The sequence below is a fragment of the Panthera tigris genome, chromosome C2, assembly GCF_018350195.1.
Source record: "Panthera tigris isolate Pti1 chromosome C2, P.tigris_Pti1_mat1.1, whole genome shotgun sequence".
NCBI lineage: Eukaryota > Metazoa > Chordata > Mammalia > Carnivora > Felidae > Panthera > Panthera tigris.
The window spans coordinates 148,200,578-148,221,290 of NC_056668.1; the positions used below are offsets into that span (position 1 = coordinate 148,200,578).

Consider the following 20,713-nt stretch of genomic DNA (forward strand, 5'->3'; position numbering starts at 1 on the left):
TCATTTACTTTCTGTCACACAGACTAGTTTGCATTTTCTAGAATCTTTTGGAATCATATAGAATGCTATTTCTATTTGCTTTGAGAAGTAGATGTAAAGAATCCCCTTCTTTGGTACATACTTTAATTGGATATAAGCTAGGCTATTTTAATAAAGGGGTGGTTCTGTGGCATTTGACTTCAACTTAGGTTAGCAAACTGGAAACGGAAGTTAGGTCCCTGGATCCATAAAAATCATTAACTTTTCACGAGATGAGGGCTTTTCTGGAACGGTCACTCTGACTATATGTGAACCTTCAAATCTCCGCTCAGTGCTGGTGTAGTAAGACTGACCCGATGTGATAGTGTGTATTGTGTACAATACAGAGACCTAAGCCCTGTCCTGTTGGCTCTCTGGAAGCACCCCAAGGTGACAGGCTTGAGAAGGGAAGAGCAGAGCAGAATCGGCCAACAACATGATGAGGCAGTTTGCTTATTGTTTGTGTGTATTTTCTTTTATCAGGGGTACCTCCCACCTTGAGCCTGGGCGTTCCTGTTGTGTCACCTATTTGTCCAGCTGATAATGATCTCTCACCTGCCCTGTTGCAAGAACTCTTAGATGACCTCCTTGCTTTGCTCTGTGCCTGTTACCCTCTGTTAGCCAGACGGAGCCTGTGAAAACCACGGGCGTCCACAGTGTCTGTCACTCCTCAGAGCCCTCCAGCGCTTCTTCCCGTCACAGCCAAATCCTGCCACTGACCTTGTAGGCCCTGGGGGGCCGCCTTCCCGGTACCTGTGTGACCTCCTCTCTCCCTGCTGTCCTACTGCCTTCCTCCTCCCGCCACACTGACCTCCCCATGGCTCTTTGAACCCACCATGCCACGCTCCTGCCTCAACACCTTTGCACTTGTTCATCCTGCTGGCAGTGATTCTCCCTGAGATACTTGCGTTTTCTCGGTTCGGATCCCTTCAGAGGGTCTTCTCCTTGTGTGGTCTTGCGTGGTAGGAGATGGGGCCACCCTACCTACGGTCTTCCTCTCGCTCCGTACCCTGCTCTGGTTTTCTTTGTAGCAGCCCCAGCATCTTGACTGACTTGTCTTGTTTTCTCCTCCTCCACCTACTTCTTCCTTCTTTCTCTTCTTCGTCTTCTTCTTTCCCCACTAAATACTATTAAGACAGAAAATTTATCAGTCCTGTTCACGGCTGTGTGACCATCATTTAGAAGAATTCCTGGCACTTCGTAAGTGCTTCTATAAGGCGCACCCCACACCAAGACCAACGGGACAGGAGGGAGTGAGCAAGGAGGCAGGGCTGGAGAGACTGGCCAGCATGTTCGGGAAGGAATCTGGATGAGTCCGATGTCGTCGTCTTAAGCCTGTGAGCAAGGGGAAGTCACTAGGGTTTTAAAGAAGGGTAATGGTGTCATCTGATTTCAGTGCCAGAGGGATGACTCTGGCTTAAAGGAGGAGAATAGGTGGGAGAATGGTAAGAAAAGATTCTGAGCTGAAATGAGAGTAAGCGAAGTAGGAGTGAAGTTAGGCGTGTGAAGAGGGTGTTTCAGGAAAGAGAAAGCCAGTAGGGCTGCGGTAGCTGACGGTCCATGAAAAAGTTCTGAAAAGAGCCTGCTGGATCGAGTGGCGTGAAAGTCACCAGAAACTCAACAGGAGCTGTTTTATATGTTCATTTACTTGACTTCAAGCGAGGGAGTTGGAAGAAAGCATCCTGGAGCGCGCTGAGCCTCTAGCAGGAGGTGAGGAAGCTGGGACCAGCAATGTGAATCGAGAATAGGTGTGAAAAGGAATGGAGGGGCCGAGGCCGAAGCGAGCCCCGTTTGGAAGATGGGGACGGTGAGGTTATTGTAGTGGAAATGGAGAGGACCCGTGGACGGGGCTTGGAAAATTTAGCAGTATGGGGTAGATAGCAAGGTAATGACCCTGGAGGAGGCAGGATGGGAATGGGATGCTGGGCCCACGGGGAAGGGGTGGAGGAGCCTGTCCCGTTGTAACCGCTGGGTGTAGGTAGCAGACGGCTTCAGGGGTAGGAACGCCGGGAGCTGCTTTCTCACTCACGACTTCCGTGATCTCTGTGGCGGAGGAAAGTCCGTGACCAGAGGATCACGGCTGTGAAGTGGCCCTTTCTGGGAGGGAGTCGGAGGGAGTCGGAGAACCGGATGCTGCAGAGTGAGAGGGAATTGGTCGGAGAACAGGATGCTGCAGAGTGAGAACGAAGCTCTCTGGGCTTGCTGATCCCACGTCATCCATGGGCTCTGTGTTCTGGGGTCACCCCTCTCAGAGCCCGGCTGCCTGAGCGCAGGCCTGGGGAAGCAGGCCGCCGGCTCCCTCGGGGGTTGGTTTCCCCAGAGAAGGGAAAAGGACATGCGGGAAGGGTTTTGGCCTTTGGCAGGAGGGATTAAACGGCAGACCAGGGGATCTAAGTGGCTGGGGGGGGGGGGGGGGTAGGCGATAGAGTACAGAAAGGGTGTGGTAGACCGTCTGAACAAGTGAGCTGAAAGTCACGTTTGGACGTGAAATTGGGTACTGAATTTTTGTGATTTTCGATAGTGATTTTCAAGCTGCAGCAGCCTGGGATGATAATGTCTAGCCTCTGACCTGTGTGGGATTCTGTGATGGAGCAAGGATACGGTTTTAATGGGTCATGATTCTCAGCATACGTATAAAAAGCATCTGGACCATAAGGTACCAGTTCTAAAATTTGGATGGTCTTAAATATTTTCTCCAAACAGAACCTAAAGAGATTCATTGCCTTAAAGGGATTAATTGCCACCTCCCCCCCAATCTTTCTGTGTGGTACCTAATTTATAATTAGATTTTATTTGAGAAATTACAGTCGTGTTTCTGTGGTTGTTACCCTAACTTGGTTCTTCTGTGAGCGAATCCTTGCCGATATCATTAAAATCAGCGAACCCACCAGTCACACTTGCTTATTTTTATTTAGCACCTTGTCTTACCGGGCAACATACTGCCTTTTACTTATGCTTGTGGGTTTTCCTGAGATCCTCCTCAGAGCTGTGTGTTCTGTGCTTTCAAATCCTTTCAACTAGTGGAATACCTTTCAGGTAGGAATATCTGTATTCTCACCTACGATTGTCAGTAGAGTAGTTTCTCTGCCAGGTGGATCGTATTGTCCTTTCTTCGTTTTCTTTTTTTTCCTTCTTCCTGCCTGGCTTCTGATGAAGGGGTCTGATGAACATCATATAGAACATGAGGAGAAAGGAGAAGCACCTTGTATGTACAACGTGGTCAAAGACCCCCTCACTGGGTCAGAATTGCCAGGTAGTGATACTTTTCAATAGGATATTAAGAAGCTTCAGAGAGTTTGTATGTTTGAAACGGCCTTTTTCTCGAACGGGTTAATCTCTTTTGTGCTGTTAGCTTCACTGCTTTTCCTTCCACTTTTTTTTAGGAAGAAAAAAAAAAGAACCCTAGAGAATGCTGGGCTGTTCCCTTGGCTTCGTACACAGTGCTAATGAGGTGCCTTCGGGAAGGGGTAAGGCTCCTTTGTGGTCCTCTGTAGACACCCGCCGCCGTCGTAATAACCCTTCAGGCGCTGTGTGAGGAGTGTAGCCTGCAGCCGTGCGGGGAGCTTGTCAGCCTAGTCTCGCTCCTGAATTTAAATAATCCCGACAAGCCGCTGTGAGCGAGTGACCTGTGGTCATTCAGCTCGCTCATTCACTTTTTGAAGCGTCTCGCCTTTTTAAAATACGATAGCAAACACAAGCAGCGTAAGCAGCTTTTTCATAACCTATCCTCAGTCCTCCCCTGCTCTTAAACTCCTTGACACACCAGTTTAGCAAGCAGGGTGTACGCAGAGACCTCGCTGGGGGCCTCAAAAGCCCCGTGATTATCTTGTCGGTTTGCCATTGTGCAGTTCAGAAACAGGAACCTTCCGCCAGTATCCACTGATTTTAATATTAAGTGGTATTTATCATGTGATTCTTTTTTTTCAATTTATTCACGGTCTTTCTCATGCCGTTGGTGGTGGCTGCAAACCAGCCAGCTGGCCAACTAACCGACTGGCATAGGGAGCTCGTGTGTGTGACTTTGTAAAGAATTGAGTAGCTGACCTAAAAGGGTCACGTTTTCTGTTTGCTTTAAAGCATTTGACATTGTTTCACCCAAGGCAGAGCCATAGGCTAAAGACATTCCTTCAGGAATGAAAAAACCATGTCACAGTAAACATGTTCCTTTTGAGTTCATTACTTCCTGCGTCATTGAATGGTAAGGGTTCCAGGTGCAGGAGCGCTCTGCACGGTCTTGCCCTAGTGATCCAGAAAGGAAGTTTGAAAACTTCCTAGCCCGTAGGGTTGGAGATGTCAGCTGTCATTATGGCGTATGAATAAAGCCAGTAAACTGTGCTTTACCAAAGATACGAGAATTAAGTCATGTTTCTCTGTAGTCAAAAGACGTGTTTCAGTTTATCACTCAAGACCTCAAGCTAGGCACACTTGGGGACACACAGATGAAGAAGGTGAATACTCTTCACGCACAGTGATTTGACCTATTGGGGGAGATCAGATAAAAACAAAGTGGATTATGTCAACTGTATAAATGTGGAAGCACAGAACTATGGGAACTCAAAGGAGAGAGGGAGCCTTCTAGGAACTTTTTTCACAGCGTAAAGAAATTTTGCAAACTTTGTATCTTAATTTTTAAAACTAAGATTGTTAGGGAAAAATCTGTTATTTGACGGCCAACAGGACTGATTAGGGAATTTCAGTCCCTGCCTGACGACTTTCCCTTCCAGATTCTTGTTCCCACCCTGCTTGCCTCAGGTACCAAATTACTACTGTTGTGAAAATAAGTAAAGTTCTGCACCATAAGATGCCCTATGGGACTAAGACAAGCTCTAATTCCCAGTTTAGAGACTCCTCTTCTGGGTTCTTCCTGCCCTGTTTGCAGCATGCCCGAAAGCCATCAGGAATGCGGAAGATGACGCTATAAATTACCCTTCCCACCTGCATTCGACACTCAGATCTCTGGAGAATGCTCTCCTCTGAGCCCACCCGTGTAAAATAAATCTCCTTCCTTCCAAGATCTCCGAGTGCCGCTTGGTTCTTCTGCCGGGTGATCCAGACCAGTTTCCATAATAAGATTAAGGGGCAGTAAAAGGTTACTAATTCTAGTTCGTGAGGTTGTATCCTTAATCGAGTATTTTCTCCCACACCCTTCCGTGTTTTTCACTGTATGTGTAAGATGAAGAATAATGCCTGATATCCGTGTGTATTATTAAACAATTATTTTTAATCATTATGATACTTCGTATTTTAGTAGCAAATGTGCCTTTTATTGTCTTGGTATATATGACAGGTCTTGTGTATTTTCCATAAAGAGGGAGGGAAGTCCAGGCCTCTCTACAAAAATTTTATTGTACGTTAGAAAAGCAGTTAAATATGTGCTTGGACAGCACATGCAGGTGTCTCTCACTTTTCGAAAGTACACGTTGCGCCACTTAACTTTTACAGAAGACCCACATTAGTACTTGTTTTCTCTCATTGAAAGAAATACGAAGAGGGTTTCAGCTCCCACGAAAAAAGGCAAAAAGCACAAACAGCATTCAGGGTTTGTTTTGCAGCCAGTTGTTACACAGGCAGGCCTCGGCCTGTCGCGAGAAGCAGGGAGAGTGGCCCGCCAAGGTCCTTCCTTCCCCAGGAACTACGTTCGGCATCTCAGCATCCAGCCACTGAGCCCACCGTGCCTTCGAGCATCTGTGCCTTGTGTTGATGTATTTTCTGCATCCATTAACAAGATGTGTCCTAAGGTATCAGAGAAGCCTGAGAGATGTTATTTTTGGGGTCTGGGAATACTCAAAACCTTTTCTATTTAGATTATGGTGATAGCTCTTGGTTTTACACCATTTGGGCTTACTAAAGGTTTCATAGGAACAGGGTACTTTTGGATAGTGGGAGAAACCTAAACTTGAACATTGTCTCTGTAACACAGATCGATTAGGGGGTGATTATCCCCCCTAAAAAAAGATTTGTTTACAAAAATAACTGAATTGTAGCAGTTCTTTAGCATGTATCTAATGTATTTAGGATGTAGTCGAAGGTGAATAATTTCTAAGCCTCTTATTTTCAACAATTAATTTGTTCCATGTAGAAAAACTTTCCCCAGCACCTACTGGTATTTCCTGATGTAGGGGTGTGTGTGTGTGTGTGTGTGTGTGTGTGTGTGTGTGTGTGTGTGAAACATATAAACAAAAGAGTATGTGAAATTTATGTGTATGTTTAAAAGCACACTGATACACCCACTCTCTTTATTTTTATTTTTATTTATTTAATTTTTTATTTTTTTCAATTTACATCCAAATTAGTTAGGATATAGTGCAACAATGATTTCAGGAGTAGATTCCTTAGTGCCCCTTACCCATTTAGCCCATCCCCCCTCCCACAACCCCTCCAGTAATCCTCTGTTCTCCATATTTGAGTCTCTTATGTTCCCCCTCCCTGTTTTTATATTATTTTTGCTTCCCTTCCCTTGTGTTCATCTGTTGTGTCTTAAAGTCCCCATATGAGTGAAGTCATGTGATATTTGATTTTCTCTGACTAATTTCACTTAGCATAATACCCTCTAGTTCCATCCACGTAGTTGCAAATGGCAAGATTTCATTCTTTTTGTCGAGTAATACTCCATTGTGTGTGTGTGTGTGTGTGTGTGTGTGTACACACACACACACACACACACACACACACACCACATCTTTATCCATTCACCCATCGATGGACATTTGGGCTCTTTCCATACTTTGGCTATTGTTGATAGTGCTGCTATAAACATGGGGGTGCATGTGTCCCTTCGAAACAGCACACCTGTATCCCTTGGGTAAATGCCTAGTAGTGCAGTTGCTGGGTCTTAGGGTAGTTCTATTTTTAGTTCTTTGAGGAACCTCCATACTGTTTTCCAGAGTGGCTGCACCAGTTTGCATTCCCAACACCCACTCTCTTTAAAAACAAACAAACAAACAAACAAAACCCAAAAAAACTGGTAACAGATTTCTTCTCTGTCCTTCCTGGATTGCAGCTTGCTCTTTTCTTTCAAGGAGTAGCCACTATTCTTACTTTATGATAAACATTCCCAAGTATTTCTTTATCACATTTCCATCTTTGATTGGTTCTTAAGGCTGAACTTTATATAAGTAAATGGCACCAAATCCTGTGGAGACTTTATTTTGCTCAAAATTAGGTTGAACTTGATACATGCCAATTGTGTAAACTATAGTTCATTTATACTACTGCATTGTATGTTGTTGGAATGTGCCTCAATACACTCAGACACACGTGTGTATCAGTTTGTATTCCCACCAGTAGGGTATAGGAGTACCCTTGAACCCATGTCTTGAACATTTGATCTAGTCAGACTTTAAATTTTTTTCAATCTTCTGGGCATTAAATGTTTTCTCATAATAGCTTTAATATGCATTTTTGTGGTTACTAATATGGTCACCATCCTTTTTTATTTATCTTGTTTTGTTGGGGGGGGGGATTTATGTTGCTTTGTAGGAATTCTCTACACTGCCTCCCTTACCACAAGCCTGCTGTTATAAAATGTTTGAAATAACTAGAAAAGGAAAGAAGACTATAATGACCTTTATTTCCATCACTTAGTGTCAACGGTTTTTAACATTTTGCTCTCCTTGCTTTGTTGTAATATAGGTGTGTATGTATATATTCATATGTACATGCATTTATTCATTTATTTATATTCATTTGTTTTCTGAACTGTTTGAAAAAAAACGCAGATGCCATTGGCACTTCATCCATTGGAATGTTTGTGTATTCTGGATACTAATCTTTGGTTTATATGTGTTACTAGATCCTTTCTGATGGTGGTTGGGCTTTTCATTTTCTTAACCAACTGAGCCACCCAGGTGCCCCAAGGGCTTTTCATTTTCTTACAATATCCGATGATAAGCAGAAGTTCCTCATTTTAATGTAGCTAAATTTATCAATTTTTTTCTGTTATGATTAGCTTTTTGTGTCTCATATGCTTCTCTACTTCACCATCATTAGATGGTCTATTCCATTTTCTTCTAAAAGTTTTAGTTTGGGGCGCCTGGGTGGCTCAGTCGGCTAAGCGTCCGACTTCGGCTCAGGTCATGATCTCGCGGTTCGTGAGTTCGAGCCCCGCGTCGGGCTCTGCTGACCGCTCAGAGCCTGGAGCCTGTTTCAGATTCTGTGTCTCCCTCTCTCTCTCTGACCCTCCCCTGTTCATGCTCTGTCTCTCTCTGTCTCAAAAGTAAATAAACGTTAAAAAAAAAATTAAAAAAAATAAACACAAGTTTTATTTTTCCTTTATTTAGAACTTTATTTGTAATTGTTCTGTGTGTGCGCTGCTGTGTATGGGTAGTTTTATCTTTTTAAAAATGTTTTTATTTTTGAAAGAGTGCGTGGGCAGGGGAGGGGCAGAGAGAAGGAGAGAGAGAATCTCAGGCTCCGCACTGTCAGCACAGAGCCTGACACAGGGCTTGAACTCACAAACCACGAGATCAAGATCTGAGCTGAAATCAGCTGAGTCGCCCTGGGTAGTTTTATCTTAAAAAAAAAAAAAAATATATATATATATATATATACATATATATATATATATGTATGTAATGAGTTCTCCCAGGATTTTTTAATGAGAAAGTCACCCTCTTCCCACTGCTCTGCAGTGTCCCCTTGTCTCATCAGTGTCTTTTCCTGGGCTCTGTTTGGTTCTGTTGGTCTATTATCTGTCTCTGTGTCATACTATCTAAATTAATACTTTCTATTATTTAATACTAAGGATATGGGGAGTTTTCCCCTACTAACATAATCTTTTTCAAGAGTTTCTCAGTTAATTTTGTTCCTTTCACTTTCGTGTAGTTTTTAGATTCACCTTTTCAGGTTCACCTGTTTGGATGTTAAGAACACATCTGCAAATGAATTTGAGAAAAATCGGTTGATATTAGTAGTAAATGGAATGCATACTCAATGAGAAGACGAATAATAGGAGAATGACACATTTGATTAAAAAAAACCTGAAGATAACTGATTGAAGTTGCTTTGAATTCTTGATGAGATTCAGCCAATGTATTTAATTTATTGCTTAAGCTACCTCTCAGATGTAGGTCCCATTCTTTACAGATAACATTTTATGAAACATCTATTATGTACCGCTAGGTGCAGGAAAGGTAAAGGTAAATTAAGATGCTGCCCTGCCTTCAGTTTTCAGGAAAGAATTTTTTTTTTTATCCTTAGTTCTGTACACCAGCCTTTTATTGCTGTTTTGGTAACTTCATTTGCTTTGGTTTCTTTCTTGTGTACTCAGTAAGACATTTCAGGCTATTAACTTTTCGTTCCATGCTAGCTGTATCTCACTAGTTTGGACATGTAGTGTTTCCATTGTTGCTATTTTATTGATAGTCCCTAGTTCTAGTTTTAAATTTGTCCTTGATCCAGGGTTGTTTATGAGGTGGTTAAAACTTTTTCATGTGGGTGGGATTTTATTGCCTTTTTTTTTTTTCTTTGTTAAAGTAACAAAGTTGCATTACCTTATTGTCAAGAAAGTGGTTTGTCCTGTTTCTCTTTGGATTAAAAAAATTGTGGTAAAACACACGGTAACATAAAACTAAACCACTTTGACCACTAAGTATATAGTTCTGTGGTAGTGAGTACGTTCACATTGTTGTGCTGTTTCTGTTGTTTTAAATATATTGAGATGTTCTTTTGCCTCAATTACTGATTTTTTTTCCACATCAAAACTTTGTAATGTGTCTTGTTGAATATGGGCCAAATTGATTCGATTTTTAGCCCTTTAATTTCTGCATTGGGGAGAAAGCAGTATAGAATTTTTACTTCATTTTTTTGAGAAATTTTACTTCATCTTAATTTGATACGTAGACTTCTTAGACGTCAATTGCAGTTTTAAGTTATAAACTTCTTTGTTCATAATGCATAGAAAATTAGCTTTGCCTGGGATATTTATAGGTGTCAAAAGAATAAAGCATTTTCTAGTCAAATACTTAGAGACACCAGATTAAACAAGGTTGAGCAGTTTGATTTGTTGTTAGTACTTTTCAGGGCTTGTAATTATGAACTACTTGGGAGAATGTACAGCATTTTCAAAGTAATTTGCCCACAGACCTACCCTATCCTATGGCATGTTGTGTGATGCACTGTGGGAGAGGAAGCTGTGGGCTTACACTGAGAGTGTCAGAGGTTTAAGATCATTTTCAGTAGGTTTTCTCTTTTTAAAGTTCCCTAAGATATTATGATGGTGTTTTCCAAACAGCCTACTTTCTGAACACGATTTCTGTAACTTTAACAATGGTGATAGAGATACGAGTCAGATGTTTTTGTCCTTGTGACAGAGGTCAGTGCTTAGAGGGAGAGAAGAGAAGTAATCAGAGGGTAAGAGACATATGGTGGGTCACACAAGCAGTTCGGAAGATCTTATGTGACTGCTGAAAAAGGAGGGTGGCAGTGTGGAAGAAAAGGTATCTATGAGGATACTGAATCAGTTTCAGAGTTGGGGTTGGCATTTCAAAGACCTTCAGCTGAGAGTCAGAGGATGTGGATTTCAATCCTACACATGCTACTCTTCAGTGGTTTGGTGTCGGCCAAGGTCTAGGTGACCCACCTGGTGGTGTTTCCTGTATAGGAGGGTACTTGTGCTTCATGACCTTCCATGAGCTTCTGACTTGGGCCCCCTCTGAGTCTGACAACTTTCCCTTCCGTTGCTTTGACCTTAATGTTGTATACAGTACTAAGGAGCAGTTGCCCCCTTGGGGTCATTGCTGTATTGATCTCAGGAATATTTGGCAATGAGCTTACATGATGTGTGTTTATATGTGCGTGGGATAAGGAGGGTGAGAAAGCTGACCTTTCTTTGAAGTGTTTATTTTTATATGAAAAATTTTTTTGTTAACGTTTACTCATTTTTGAGAGAGCGCGAGCAGGGGAGGGGCAGAGAGAGAGGGAGACGCAGGATCCGAAGCAGGGTCCAGGCTCTGAGGTGTCAGCACAGAACCTGATGCGGGGCTCGGACCCACAAACCATGAGATCATGGCCTGAGCCCAAGTTGGACACTTAACCGACTGAGCCACCCAGGTACCCCTGAAGTGTTTATTTTTATCTGGGTAGGTAGTAGCCTATTATTCTCCAGTGACAAGCCAGAAGCAGCTCCTAGGGAATTTCCACATATTTACGGGAGAAGATTATTTGTATGTTTGTATCTAATCAACCACATCTGTTTTGATAACCTGCATAATAGTCTATGTGTGATTATAGGTGCTGAACTCACAATGCATAGGTTGTAGTTAAAAATATGAGGTCCAAAAAACATATAAACCATTGGCTTTGGTTTTTTTCTGAGTAACAGCTTATTAGATAATTTTGAAGTAACACTTATTTTAAGAGGACATTTATTTGCATTTTGAAATTAGAGTTCTCTCTCTTTTTTTAAAAATGAAAACTAGTGTTAAGGTTGCTTTTGTGTTTAATTAGAAAAGACCAGGCTCAAATTAGAAAGGAGTACTAGAGATGTTAGGCATTAAATGTATTATCTTTGAAATGTTTTAGGCCTAAAACACAGGGAAAAATTAGTTGAAAATTCTTGGCTTTTGATAAAAGTGAAAATGTAGAGTTAGATTTTCTGATTTTGTTCCTGTCACAGTTTAATGTTCTGATAAATGTGTGTGCCTCAACATCAGGTTCTTTCTGGGTCCTCACCACTCTGTTGGTGTTTCTGCAGTGAGCGTTGGCAACGTGTATGTGGACTACGAATGATCCAGTGTTTTCTTTATTAAACTAGCCATAATTTTTCTTTTTGGCTGGGTACGGTACACTTTATTGATGGTATGTGACAAGGAAGGGCTCCCGAGCCTCCCCCCTTCTTCAGGGGACCTGGGATGGAAACTGTGTAGCAGTTAAGAGATTCACAGTATATTGGGGGTTGAGTTGGGGCATGGACATCCAGCACCTGAGGGCATCTCTCTGCCTCTTGCTGAGGCTGGTGGCTCAGGGGGCTCTTACTCTTCGGAGGCCATGTGGACCATAATGTCCGCCACCTGGTTACTGTAGCCAAATTTATTGCCAGGAAATGAGCTTGACCACTTTACCAGTGAGCAATGCCAGCCTTAGTATTGAAGGTGGAAGAGTGGGTGTCACTGTTAAAGTTGCAAGAGATGGCCCAGTCCTCAGGGTAGCCCGGGATGCACTTGAGGGGGCCTTTCCGTGCCTGCTTTGCCACCTTCTTGATGTCATCCTGTTGGCAGCTTTCTCCAGGCGTCAGGTCAGATCCGTGACCGACAGGTTGGAGGTGGGGACATGGAAGGCCATGCGAGTGAGCTTTCCGTTCAGCTCAGGGACGATCTTGCCTATAGCCACGGTGGTGCCAGTAGAAGCAGGGATGACGTTACGGGAAGCCTCTGGGCTGTCGTGCCACAGCTTCCCAGAGGGACTGTCCACCGTCTTGTGGGTGGCAGTGATGGCACGGAGTCACGAATCGTGATTCTCTCCACGGTGCTGGGATCGTCATGGATGGTGTTGGCCAGAGGGGCCAAGTAGTTGGGGAAGCAGGAAGCGTTGCTGACAGTCTTCTCGTTGTTCTTGCCCATCACAACCACGGGGGCATCAGCAAAAGGGGGAGAGATGATGATCCTCCGGGCCCCACCGTTCAACTGAGCCCCAGCGTTCTCCATGGTGGAAAACACCCCGGTGGACTCAGCAACATGCTCAGCACTAGCCTCGCCCCGTTTGATGCTGACGGGAGAGAGGCTTTCCGTGGACGACAAGGTTTCAGTTCTCAGCCTTGATTGTGCCGTTGAATTTGCTGTGGGTGGAATCATCCTGGAACACGTAGATTATGTAGTTGGGGTCGACGAAGGGGTCATTGATGCTGACAATATACATTTTGCCAGAGTGAAAAGCAGCCCTGGTTACCAGGTGCCCGATACAGCCGAATTCATTCACTCTGACCTTCACCATCGTGTCTTGGGGACGTGACTGGCACCGCACCAGAAGTCGTGGTTGTCTGCCGAATGGGGAGGACCGGAGAGCCACCATCCGAAATGTTTTGGACCCTATTCAGTAGGAGGCAAAAGGGCTTATTAAGGATGGAGTTACCTGATGTGTCTTGAAGTGAACCGTTGAGAATGGCATGAGGAAGGGACCCTTAGCACCAAGTGAGATAGATCAGCTTCCAGAGAGGTGGTGTAAGGTAAGAAGCACACAGCATTGCATTTTACACGCAAGCGTGAGGTTGCATATCCTCTCCTGTGGCAGGTGACTTCACAGAGGAGGTTTCAGAGTTTGGCTCTGCTGCAGTCAGTATGTAAAAACTGGTGAAACGTCAATGATAATACCTTTCAAGGATTTATATTGGTTGGATTTCTGTTTAAATTTTCACATTCTTTTGACTTATTTTTATCCCATTACATGCTTTGTACTCTTAATAATCCTGTAGCTCTTTTCTTTCTCATTTCATACCTATCCTTATAGTTTTTCTATTTATCTTTTTATTATTATTTTTAACTTATGGAATCATGTTTAGAGGAAATGGTGTATGTATGATTTCAGTCATTTAGAATTTGTTGAGACTTCTTTCAGGACTCAGTATGTGTGTATATTCAGGGAAAAAATGGTGAATTCTGCCATTGTTGGATAAAGTTTTTTTCTGCCCATTAGGTCAGGCTTGTTAATCTGATTGATAGGGATAGAAGTCTTCTGTATCTATGCTGATTGCTTTTTCTCTATTTTATCAGCTACTGAGACATGTTTTTAAATACTTTCCTTGGTAGGATTGCAGTTTTGTTGTATTTTGCTTTTATGTATTTTGAATATTGGTAATTAGATACATAAAATTTTAGAGTATATTTCCCTTGGTTTACTGACATTTTTATCATTATGTTGTTACCTTAAAAAATCAATGGTAATGCTTTTTGTCCAAAGCTTATGCTCTTTGATATTAATTTGCTTATACCATCCTTTGTTGGATTAGATATGACTGATATTTCTTTTTTCATTCTCTTATTTTTAGCCTTTCTAGTTGAATAAATTAAAAAAAAATTTTAATGTTTTTATTTACTTTTGAAAGAGAGAGACAGAACACAAGTGGGAGAGGGGCAGAGGGAGGGAGACACAGAATTTGAAGCAGGTTCCAGGCTCTGAGCTGTCACCACAGAACCTGATGCGGAACTCGAACTCACAAACCATGAGATTATGACCTGAGCTGAAGACGGATGCTTAACCGCCTGAGCCACCCAGGTGTCCCCAAATGAATTTATTTTTGATGTGTCTCTTCGTACAGTGTTTAACAAAATTTCTGCTTTATAGTTTTTCTTTAGTATTTAGTCCATTTATGTTTATTGTAGTTGTTGGTATAGTTGTATTTATAGCTGGCATCTTATTTTCTGCTTTTGTTTATTCTGTTTTGTGTTTATTTTTTCTTCATGTCCTTTTGGTTTGCTTTTTTAATGATTATTTTTATTCTTTTAATGGCTATTCTGTTGCTCTTGTTAAAATACATTTTTTTCTGTGAATACAATTGTGGGTTGACAGTATTTTTAACAATTAAAGGTATTGTTTTAGTGTCTTCTGACTACACTTGTCGCTGTTAAGAAATTAGCTGTTAGACCAACTGTGGCTCTTTTGAAGGAGATACTCTGTAATTCAAGTGAGGGCCTACTTATACTTTTAGCTTTTGGGCTTTTTTCCCTGCAATCTCCTTTCCCTAACATACACCTGCAGCCCCCAACTCAGATCAGTGGGGAGTCGGGAAGATGGAAAAGTTACTTTTTGTTCATCTCTATTATATTTGGTTGTGGCCACTGGGAGCTCTAGCTTTACTTGGTGCTGGTTCTTCATCTAACTTCCAACTTGTGTGGGTACTTGCCTGCCCTCTCATTCCTTTTGTTCACCTTGTTAGACAAGTGCTCTCAGGGTAAACATCAGCTTAAGTGCTCTGGATATCTCTGAGGGTATGTCTCAGAGTTCTTGCCTATACAGCCACTGGCCTAACAATTTGGTCCTAGTTCACTGATGCTTTTAAAAAGGTTTGTTTATTTTCTTATTTTAAATTTAGCATTTGGATTGCTTTTGGAGGGATAGAGTTGTCCAGATCTCTAGCCCACTATATTGTAAGAAATAGAAATCCTGTTTTCTTGATTTAATGAGTTACTAAAACAGTAGACCAGGGAAAATAAACTCCAGATACCTTGGAGTCTTTAGAAGAAAGATCATAGTTTTGCTAAACCAACAAATGTGAAAATAATGTCAGTATTTTTTTGAGGAGGGGAGAGGCAGAGGGACAGAGAGAGAGGAAATCTTAAGCAGGCTCCAAGCCCAGCGCAGACCCTGATGTGGGGCTTGATCTCATAACCGTGAGATCATGACCTGAGCTAAAATCAAGAGTCAGGTGTTTAATGGGCTGAGCCACCCACGCACCCCTAATGTCAATATTTTAGATGTTAATTTTGATACTCCTTTTTGAAGAAGTAGGCATGTAGACTAAAATAACATTGGCAGTGAAATTTTTTTTAAGACTGCCCACAATACATTATTAGATCTACTTACCATTATTAAAAATGAGTATAACTCTTCATTAATAAGCATAATCATCATAGGCTTATTTTCATAGGATCATTTCCTAATCATCATAACTTTTATCCTCATAGTATGATGAAATAGGTCTTTTTTTTTTTTTTTTTTTTAATTTTTTTTTTTCAACGTTTTTTAATTTATTTTTGGGACAGAGAGAGACATAGCATGAATGGGGGAGGGGCAGAGAGAGAGGGAGACACAGAATCGGAAACAGGCTCCAGGCTCCGAGCCATCAGCCCAGAGCCTGACGCGGGGCTCGAACTCACGGACCGTGAGATCGTGACCTGGCTGAAGTCGGACGCTCAACCGACTGCGCCACCCAGGCGCCCCAGTAGGTCTTTGATTTAAGTGATGGATATTAGTTCAGTCCAGTTATCCCTTCTGAAGAGTTAATTAGGCAGAAAATAACACCAACCTTATTGCTTGTATTGCATCCCACAGGGGATTTCAGAGGGACTAGGATAGCTCGTTTCAGGTAGTAGCAAGTTGAATTGACCTGACAGCCTCAGTGAGTTTATAGAGCACTGGGACGACACATGGCTCCTTTCCAACCTGAGTGCTAAAATAGTGGTGGTTTTCAAGTAATAGGAATGAGTCCTCTAGGATTTGGCTGATGGTTGTGATGGAAAGCACATGTTAAGGTATTTGAGAAAGTTCTTCCCCCCCAGATAGCACTTTGCTCCCCACCTCTACATCGCAGGGCAAAGGTTTCAGAACCTGATGAGAAGACACAGAGCAAGGCATAAAAGACCAAAATGTCATACATGTATGTACTGAGAGCTAGGGAGGGTGGAGGACATAGCTTGGTATCTGTGGGCAAGTAGGTTTCCTTATGTTGCACTCCCACCTCAGGGAATCTTTGCACCCCTCAGGTACAGATGCACTTTCCAAGTGGAGTACCTCTCTAGGTAAGACTTGAGATGGGGAATATGAGAAAATGACTCTGTGTGGATGGGCCTGGGTTCAAGGAGAAAGGGGCAGGAGTTGAGCTGAGTGGTTAGGCATGCTGTTTATTGTTTTCAAATTTACCAACTAGGTGAAGCATTTTCTTTTCTCTTGGGTATAATGAATAAAGGAACAGAGAGAGGATGAAAAGGTTATATTAAGTCTAGCCACAAGGGAGGAAACATCAGGAATGGGGAGGAAGCATTGAAGAAGTTCAGGTAACGTTAAAACTTTTTCTAGCAGCCTTATAATTCATACTTTGTGATACTAATAATTGGAAGCGAAGCTAACATGTTAAAAATATATTACTTAAAAAATATGCTATTTTTTTATGACCTAGGTTAAGTATCCGGGTATGTTATGTAATTTCCAAACTGCTTTGTGTCTTATTTTTATAGATGAAGAAGCTAAAGCACAGAGGTGAAAATGCCCAAGGATATGCAGTTGGTAGAATGGTTTGAACCTAGATATATAACTCAGTATCTTCCTACTTTTTTTTGCATTTTCATGAGAAATACATAATTTTTTGATTGAAAAAATTTACATATGTACTGTAACAATTTAAGCAATGTCTAAAGTAGAACTCTTGGACCCCACAACTCACACCTATTGTACTCATTGTTAATAGGTATTGTATCTCTTTCTATGCTCTTTGTTTTTTACTTATTTACATATGCATAAGTTCTTGTTAAACAAACATGGGATTATATTCTACATACAATTTTTTTTCTACATACAATTTTTAATGTAATTGTCAATATTTCAGTTGACATAGAACTTACATAAAATATTCAGATATTCAGTATGTGTGTATTGTAAATATTTCCTCCTAGTCTAAGACGCGATGAGGCTATAATGGTGTCATGAGGATAAATTTACAACTTTTATGAGTGTTAATTTAAGAGTTTTTTCTTTTATGCTTAGTGCTTTTTCCTAACAAAGCTTTGCCTACCTCAAATAGCTAAGATACTCTTTATGATCTTTTCTAGAAGATTTTTTGTTTTAGCTTTCCCATTTAAGTCTGTGACTCATCTCCAGTTAACTCATGAGTACAGAGTTTCGTGGGATGTTTTATGGTTCAGTGTATACTGTAACATGGTAATGTTTTGTGTGATCTTGAAAAAAAACATTGTATTTTTCCTTTGTTGAGTATTCTATCAGTGTCGAAGTTGGTTGATAGTGTTATCTTTCTGTATCCTTACTGACTTTCTGGCTACTTGTTCTGTCAGTTACCGAGTAGAGGGTATTGAATTTCCCAGCTAAAATTGTGGATTTTTTTATTCTCTCAGTTTTATCAGGTTTTGCTTCAGGTATTTTGAAGGTCCATTATTAAGGGGCATAAATAATTAGGATTGTTATATTCTCTTGTTGAATGACTTTTTTATCTCTTGTGAAATGACCTTTATCCCTTGGAGATACTCTTTGCTCTGGAATCTTCTTTCTTTTGGAATCTACTTTTCTGATGAAAAGTGTCCCATCAACCTTATTGTTCTTCCTCTCTACATAATGTGTCTTTTTACTCTAGCTGCTTTTAAGTATTTCTCTTTGTACTGCTTTTTAGCAGTTTATGATGTGCCTTGGTGTGATTTTGTTGTTGTTGTTCCTTCCCTCTTGAGGTTCATTGAATTTCTTAAATTGACAGTTACCAGTTTTTATGAATTTAAAACTTTTCAGCCAGTATTTCAACCTTCCCTGTCACCTTTGGGATTTTCACTGCACGTACATTAGGTTGTTTGAAGTTGTCCTGTGTGGTTCACTGATGCTAAGATGCTCTGTTCCATTGTCCCCCCCAATTTTCATTCTGTGTTTATTTTGGATAGTTTTTATTGCTAATTGCCATGCCTTCAAGTTCATTAATCATTGGATCTGCAGAGTCTAATCTGTTAATCCAACTAAGTGTATTTTTCATTATAAGACTGATTTCTAGCCTTTCAGGCCATCTTTGTATCTTCTATTTCACTTTCTTAAAAGTTTATTTTGAGAGAGCGTGTGCATGCACAGGGGGAGGGGCAGAGAGAATGGAAGAGAGAGAATCCCAAGCACGGTCAGTGCGAAGCCTGATGTGGGCTTGATCCCACAACCCTGGAATCACGACCTGAGCCAAAATCCGAGGTTGGATGCTTAACCGACTGAGCCACCCAGGCGCCCTTATTTCACTTTTTTATCATGCTTATGCTGTGCTTTCTTCTTCTTTCTTGAGTGTATAAACTATACTATCCATTTTAATATATTTTTTTTCTGAGTCTATCACCTGTGTCATTTTACTGATTGAGTTTTCTTCCCAGGAGTCCCGTTTTTCTGCTTCTTCGCATGTGTGGCCATATTAAGCGGATGTTGGACATTGTGCTTTTTATATTGTTAGGTGCTGGACTGGAGTGTTTGTATTCTTTTTTAAAGATTTTATTTAAAAAAAAAGTTTTTTTTTTTTTTAAAGTGCTTTTGTGCTTTTTCTTGAACTCATCCAAGTGACATGGAAGCAGTTTGATCCTTTTTGAGGCTAGCTTTTAAGCATTGTTACGACAGTCTGGAGTAGCCTTTAGTCTGGTATCACGCCACACAGGCAATACCTTTCCTAAGACATTGCCTTGTATTTTAAATGCTCTTTGGCTGATTGCTACACTCATACTCCCAGCCCTGAGTGATTCCTGAAGCTTGTTTTGCTTAGTCCTTCAGATTTTAAAATTCTCTCCCATTTTTATATTGTGCTCGTACTGCATACATTTCAGATGGTTTCAGCCTTTAAAATTTTTTTTCCTTAAGTTTTCATTTCAATTCCAGTTAGTTACCATACAGCGTAATAGTCGTTTCAGGTGTAGAATTTAGTGAGTCATCACTTACGTGCAACACCTAGTGCTCATCCCGGGTGCCCTCCTTAGTCCTCATCACCCTGTTCTACCTGTCTCTCTGACCACCTCCCCTCTGGTAATCCTCAGTTCCCTATAATTAAAAGTCTGTCTCATGGTTTACCCCCCACCCCTAACCCTGCCATGTTCGTCTGTTTTGTTTCTTAAATTCCACATAGGAGTGAAATCATATGGTATTTGTCTTTCTCTGACTGACTTATTTAGCTTAGCATTACTCTCTAGCTCCATCCACATCATTGCACATGGCGAGATTTCATTCTTTTTGATGGGTAATTTGGGTGTGTGTGTGTGTGTGTGTGTGTGTGTGTGTGTGTGTGTGTGTATACCGCATCTTCTTTATCCATTCATCAGTCAATGGACAGTTGGGCTCTTTCCATACTTTGGCTACTGTTGATAGTGCTGCCTGAAACATGGGGGTGCATGTCTTCCTTTGAATCACTGTTTTTGTGTCTTTGAGGTCGATACCTAGTAGGGCAATTGCTGGATCATAGGTAGTTCTGTTTTTAACTTTCTGAGGAACCTCCATACGGTTTTCCAGTCAGTCTTTTTATTAAAATCTATTAAAATTATGTTATGCTAGATTTTAGTGATGAAATGATTAAACTGGTTTAGTGATTAAATTATAATAATTTCATAATAGCTTAAAGGAATGATTACACCTACTGAAGTACATAAAACACGCAGGGTCAGATGAAACACTCTTGTTATCAGGCCTTTATCTGCAGTGGTTATGTAGAAATGACATGTATGTATATATCTTTTGGTAAATAACTCCCCCCCTTTTTAAAAAATATTTTTTAATGTTTATTTTTGAGAGAGAGAGAGAGAAACAGAGCATGAGTGGGGGAGGGGCAGAGAGAGAGGGAGACACAGAATCCGAAGCAGGCTCCAGGCTCTGAGCTGTCAGCATAGAGCCCGACACGGGACCCGAACTCATGAACTGTGAGATCATGACCTGAGCCGAAGTTGGATGCTTAATCGACTCAGCTACTCAGGCACCCCTAAATAACTCCCTTTTATTCTTCTCTCTTTCCTTCTCTAGGAAGAACGTGTTGTGAATCACATGGCAGCAAAGATTATTGAAAATGTCTGCACTACCTTTTCTGCTCAGGCCCAGGGCTTTATTACAGGAGAAATTGGACCTGTTTTATGGTTCTTATTCAGACATTCCACTGTTGATTCTCTCAGGATAACAGCAATATCGGTAAGCGGAGCATCTTTTAGGGATATATCTGGGTATACTTAAACACCGAATTTGAAGAATTGTGCCACAAACAGAGTAAATCTCACCGGATAAGTAGGACACAGAAATATCAGAGTAATATATTTGGTGAGAACAATAATTT

The 20,713-nt window shown here is 41.3% G+C and overlaps 1 protein-coding gene across 15 annotated transcripts in view; it reads left to right on the forward strand.

The window, feature by feature from the left end:
• The window catches only part of ULK4 (unc-51 like kinase 4), a 571,537-nt gene that overhangs the window by 93,610 nt on the left and 457,214 nt on the right, over positions 1-20,713 (forward strand). For 14 of the 15 annotated variants that reach the window (XR_006222024.1, XR_006222025.1, XR_006222026.1 and 11 more), the window contains 2 exons: positions 3,402-3,485; positions 20,410-20,571. Coding sequence is in view for 12 of the 15 variants with exons in the window: in XM_042998368.1 (XP_042854302.1) it covers positions 3,402-3,485; positions 20,410-20,571 (246 nt within the window). In the remaining 3 variants the exon portion in view is untranslated. The remainder of the gene's footprint in view (positions 1-3,401; positions 3,486-20,409; positions 20,572-20,713) is intronic. The other variant, XM_042998370.1, reaches the window with a different exon arrangement.